Source organism: Plasmopara halstedii (assembly GCF_900000015.1).
Source record: "Plasmopara halstedii genome assembly, contig: Scaffold_113, whole genome shotgun sequence".
NCBI lineage: Eukaryota > Oomycota > Peronosporomycetes > Peronosporales > Peronosporaceae > Plasmopara > Plasmopara halstedii.
In genome coordinates, this window is record NW_020187034.1 from 75813 (window position 1) to 81867 (window position 6055).

At 44.1% G+C, this 6055-nt stretch overlaps 1 protein-coding gene across 1 annotated transcript; it reads left to right on the forward strand.

Annotated features, from left to right (window-relative positions):
- Positions 1 to 2017: 2017 nt before the first annotated feature.
- PHALS_00495 (uncharacterized protein) lies at positions 2018 to 2342 on the forward strand (the record flags this gene model as incomplete). The annotated part of the gene is made up of 3 exons (XM_024716857.1): positions 2018 to 2137; positions 2196 to 2220; positions 2284 to 2342. 3 exons carry the CDS (start codon positions 2018 to 2020, stop codon positions 2340 to 2342), a joined length of 204 nt encoding a protein of 67 aa, XP_024572540.1.
- Between the last annotated feature and the right edge of the window lie 3713 nt (positions 2343 to 6055).

Genomic DNA, 6055 nt, shown 5'->3' on the forward strand with positions numbered 1-6055 from the left:
CTGAAACTATATTCGGCACTCAATGCCACTTTCATCGCCCCTTCAAATGAAGATGAATGCACACGGAAGACTTCCCTTCTGGTCACGCCAGTGCGGAGGTCTTCCATAAAGAGGGTCACTGTGACCGCCTCAGGAAGGGGATCTGCTGCCATCCCTGCAATGAGAGTACGCATCTTTTGGACAACGTCCACCAACTCCTTGTTGCCCTGTCGGGCGGCGAGAACACTAGTGAGAGCTGCAATTTCAGCTCCGTCCAGGAGGGAAACGCAGCTTCGACCGAAGTGCCGCGCGTCAGTGTCCATTCCCGTGCTCGACCACCGAGCTTTAAGATGGCTAGCGCCACGCGCTTTTGCTCGGTCTGGAGCATGGCGGATGCGATGGTCATCTCGACCTCTCTCACCCAAAGCAGGAGATTCTCTCCATCCTTTCCCTCGAAGATCTTAACGCTCACCGTGAGCGGCTTAGGGCGGGGAAAATTTTTCGTCACTGACGGTGGCGTCATTAACGCAAATGATGCCGACATCTTCTGCTGCTGGTGCTCTAGCAGCGCGTTTTCGTAACTTGTAAACGCTTCTAGACACGCACCTGTTGCCTCGGGGCCTTGCGCAGCAAGGTGCTGGACGCCCTCAGGGACAAGCAAGGACATCAGCTTGTTGAACCCGTACTGCATGTCCAGGGGCAAAGAGGAACATTGTACCATCCTCACAGAGAATCAGTCTAAACGACTCAAGTGTAGATTGACTACAAATGCTACCAAGTGCAGCGGGGCTGCCGTAGCTTTGCGCTTAGAGGAAGCGTCATTTAAGTCACCGACCTTTCGTTCTATACTTAGAACAAGTACGAGTTAGCAGATCGCAATCCGCTTACTCCAAGAGTAATTATTGCCTTAACCCAAGGCTAATTAATTCTTCATTTTAAATTCAAAACTGACTTTATTTATATTTATCTGCGGCAAAGCCGCCCAATTTTAAATGCATAGATTTTCCTAAATATGTATAGTAAAATCTGAATACATGTGTAACTACTGGCTATCTTGCCCCGTACCGTATTGTTGTTTGGGTGTAGTCACACCATGCCCATCTGGTGTGACACACACCCCTGTTACCAGGGTATGCGTAACCCCGTTCCAAGATATATATAGCTCGTAATCCTGATCTATAAAAATAACCTTCGTACACTCGGGGTTGAATCCAAGGGAACTGGAGAATTTGAGCCTAAATCTTTGCGGAAAGCTCCTCGCAAAGTGACTGGCTCGCGCCACTGAAATCAGATGGATAAACGTGTCGGTCTCATCACCAGTGGAGATTTCTAAGTATAAACCATCATTATGTACTAATTAGTACATTAAAACATTCGTTACCTCATCCAATGATGTCACACTCCGAGGTTGAACGGTCTTTTTACCCCTAGCCAAGAGAGATAGCATTTTGCAAGTGCAGATAATTTGGGTTCCCTTTAATATAAGCTTTGCGGAGATTGCGGAGCTGCTCTGCAGTCATCAAGCGCGATTACATTATACATGAATCTTGCAACAAAGACGCCAGTCAATTCTGTTGAGCGCACTTGTGAAGTCGGAGAATTTTGGTAGCATTAAACGATCATTTAAGAAGTCCAGGTACATGTCAATGACATATCTTGCTCGATCTTAAAAGTAAGGCAAATACAACAACAGCACGTATCCACATTACACCACATCTAAAATAGGGCCGATATCCAAATATATGTGACCACATTATAAATACCGCGTGGTTTGAGCGTGACAAGGCATTGATTTGACAGGAAGGCGAAAAGGGTCCGAAGATCGCACTTCTCAACTGGTGGACATTGCTCAGTCATGGATCCACTCCTGCCAGAAAGCAGAAGCGCTTTTGACGCGGACACGAATTGACTATGGCTTTGTTTCAGGACATGAGATTATTATATTCAAGTAAAAGTATTGCTAAGCAGCTGGAGCAGAGATCAAAATCAATAGTGGAAATGAGTCCTTGTCCCAAACTTAGACAGAACGTTGACCCGAATGCATTTTGAGCGTGTCCTTACTGAGATAATTACTATTGTTCTTCTCCGTGGTCCGAATAGTATATCCCCGACCGAACGAAACATCATGGATGTTCAGGCGGACAGTGAAAGCAGTTCTGTATCATTGTTTGCTGTGTTCGAACAAGTGCTAGACTTCGTGTCGTAGTTTTTTTTAGCCAGAACCGGTTGAGAAAGATGATTGTAAGTAACAAATACACGGACCATGATCTCATGCTGTTAAAAATGACTTATTTTTGTCACAAGGTTTCGACACTGCTAAGTATGCACAATGTGTGATGCGTCCATTGAGTAAACCAGCATAATTCAATAGTCGCAAATAGACTAAAACGATAGCGGCAGTCCTTGGGGTTGTACGATTCATAATTTCCCACGACGAAAGCTTTTGATGTGTGGTGTTTAAGTAAACTAAAAGACAACCAATTCACCGGAAAGATACAATTTGATGAAACGGACTTCTTCATTGGTGGCTCTGTTTAGAGCATCAGCGCATGAAGCAGTGTAGCTACATTCCAGCAATATATGGACTCTCTCGTACATAGTTAAAAGCATGTTACGAAGTGGCGACAAAAAGTTATACGCGTATTATTGCCCTCGGATCGAGAAGTGCGCCATGATACAGACTGATTCTTTGGAAGCATGTACTACATGCACGGCAATGTACCTTCCCAACAACCAATTCGATATCATCGACGCCTACTCTGTGATACCTTTCTGCGTCAGAAAGGGTACTGCCAAACTGCGAATTATGCATGCTAATAATAAGCTGAAAGAAGCGGCGATTTCAGCGCAAACATCGATTTTTAGAAAGGAATTGCGGCAGAACAGCATGGTCGGCTGCTCTTTGTTCAGTGTGATCATGAATTGTAGAATTAATATTTTCAGTTTAGAAGGTATGCAGTCATATCTTATCTATTGCGGTGAGCACTATGGGTAAGATGATTGAAACGGCACTGATATAGTCCATATCTTGTTTCTTAAACATCAACAACGTTCAATCATCTGGTGACGCCCATGCTCATACCACATAATACTTATTTAACGATATTCGCTTCTACACATACGAAGTACGGTATTTGGAGAGACACAGCGAACACTTGCACGCAGTTCTCGAGTGTAGGCGCTAAAAGAGCTATCCAATAATATAAGTGTATTTTGGGGGCGACAAAATGCGGAAGCTTGGCTTGCGGGCAGATTCCGCGACGATAAAAGGCATTTTTGATTGTCAGTGCCTCTGCACCAAAAGATATAGAAGGAGTGCCTTTGTCTAGTCAGCTGTTATGATCAGTATAAATTATAATGTGCCGACTTGGTTTTTACCTCTCACTATTCTCATCAAATATGCTAAGACATTTTGTTGTGTGTAATAGAATGTGTGTCCTTCAAGGTTGTAAATGAAAGTAGTAATCTTAATCCAGATCAAGTATTTTTTTTGTCTGGGATGCTTTAGCATTTGTCATGGACTGGTATTTACTTGCAGCAAATGCCAATTTGCATAAACGACTGATCGCGTTTGGGTCTTGCCAGCTGAAAACAGATGAAAAAATTACCCTATCCACAACAAAGATAGAAAATGTTTTCCTGTGACGTATCCTCATCATGTTTGGGTGCATCTGCTTGGCTCTTATCAATTTTTGATCCATACAGCATATTCGTCGTAGCACATAAAACGACTTCATAACCACATCTCTCTATAAATCCAGAAGTGCATATTTGGGGCAAGGTATGAATTTGATCCGCTAAATTGAGTGGTGAGTGTGCTTCCGCATACCCCAGACTATATATTCTCGTACATAAGTCGTTAATTGATTAGTAGACACGAACATACAGTGTACAGGTCAGTCGCAGCATATATATCACTACTGATTTGATACGCCAAATCATACCGCAGAACCCACTACGAACCCACTTGACAATCAATGTGTTGTCGAAACTTGCGATGGTCACTGAATAGAATTTTTACGAGGTTTATCATACTTTTTCTGATGGCCAACTTGGAATCAAAAAAACATACAGCCTGATTATAGCTATGTGCGGGTGGTCCAACATATCAGCTTAAGTATATATCGTGGGACCTGTGCGAATGGGCTAAAGCCTAGTCGCTGGCATCTGTGCTTTGGCACATCTGTCCTTTCGAACGTGTGTTGGCAGTCGATCGACAGTTCAAAGACTGATCCTGGTTGTACCACCATTGCGGTCTATGTGAACTGTCCGAGCTGGATGGCGTGTATGGCATGTATGGCGTGTGTTGCCACTATCAGCAATACTATTATTGTTGAAGACACTGCTACGCTGTTCCACAACAAATTTATCCTCCTACATTGTTTGCCGATGGTTGTTGTATCGGTTAGTAAATCACACTTTACCACAGCAGTGTACACATTTTGTATAAGGTGCTCGGTTTCGACTTAGGTATTTCAATGATAATGCATTAATGGTCAAATGGAACGCTTTTATAACGTTATGAAGAAAACCCTGCAAAGAACTTGCGTGCCTGGAACTGGGTGTGGGAGTGATTTTCTCCAATTTATTGAGGTAGCGCTGGATATCAATTTACACACGTAGATTCATTTAAATAAATGGTTTGATTTTCCCCGTGTTTTTTTTGCCACCCTCACAAATTGTCATCTAACTTGGTGGGGGCTGTCAATACATATAAGCACGCCGATACTAGCCTAACTTTAATCTGAACCTTACTAGTAATCACCAAGAGGATTTAGCATCATGCGTCAAGTACGCGATGTTTACCCGGCAGCCAGGATACTAAAAAGCAGGAATCGGATGCCGGAGGCACATCAATTCATAGTGTGTAAGAGATTTATAGGATGCAGTTAATCTACTGTGATATTTTGATGTAGCAACAAAAGATTAGTTCTAGAAGAAAAGGTCAAAGCATATTTTTGTCTATGAGGGCTTACAAATACCATATGACGATCCCGCTACCCGGTTAAGAAGCGCTCTGTTTGAGACAATGCAACGCCACAATAATGAATTAACTTCTGTTTCTAGAGCAACGACATGGTTCTGTTCCGCTGGGGTTCCTCAATCTACCCGTGCGATGAAATATCTCAGAGAGTGCATTTTAGACCGGTCTATCTCAGTATCGGAAGCACACCGGTACTCTCGGAAATTGTCAATGTTTTGACACGGCGAAGAGAGTACAGTAGCCACTCGCGGAATGTCGTATTGTGCCAGCAATACTCAATAATAATGAGCAGGCCTTTTGGCGATGATAATTTTTCAACTACGTCCAGGTTGTGCCTTACACGTTTGACAACCGAGCTTTAACGACGCTCAAATCTTAGGTCTGTTTCACTTGAACTGACCTGTGAAGCCATTAGACAAACCTGGCGACGTGACATCTTCACTAAGTGCGCAAATTGAGGACAACATTTATCGGCACTTTCGCCAGCGTCCATATCCCAACGTAAAGTCCTCGTGAAGAAGACGAGGTTTCTCAATCACTGATGCTCTAAGCGTAGGTAATACCCCTGATAATTTGTGACCTGTGGGGGCGGATTCGGAGTGCGTTTCGGGCGCATGTTTCGTTCTCTATTGAGCGGAAGGTACGGACGCATATGGATTTCAAGGCTCCACCTCGGTGCGGTAAGCGACTTCACCGTCACGTCGTGATAGAGTCTGCAACAGTCGTTGCGACTCTCACGCATGCAACGGACAATCTGAGTTCTTCAACTTAGGTCTAGCTCATTAGAGATAAGCTAGACGTCTTTGTAAATTTCTTGCCGCGGTGTCTCGACACTTGCGATGTAGGGAAGAAGAACGTTTTGCGAAGGCGTATAGAGGATGGGTATGCCGTTGAGCGTGCCGCTTTGTCAGTGGCCGGCTTGGGTGTATGTCTCTTGAAGATGGCGGAGGTGTCGGCTCGCAAGTCAGAGAGTCGCCGCTACCATTCTTTTTGGATAACACCTCGGGCTCCAACCGAGAATGTGACGGGTCACGCGGCACCTTGCACAGAGGAAGGTTGACTTCCAAGAGTATACAAACTCTAAGTGAACGG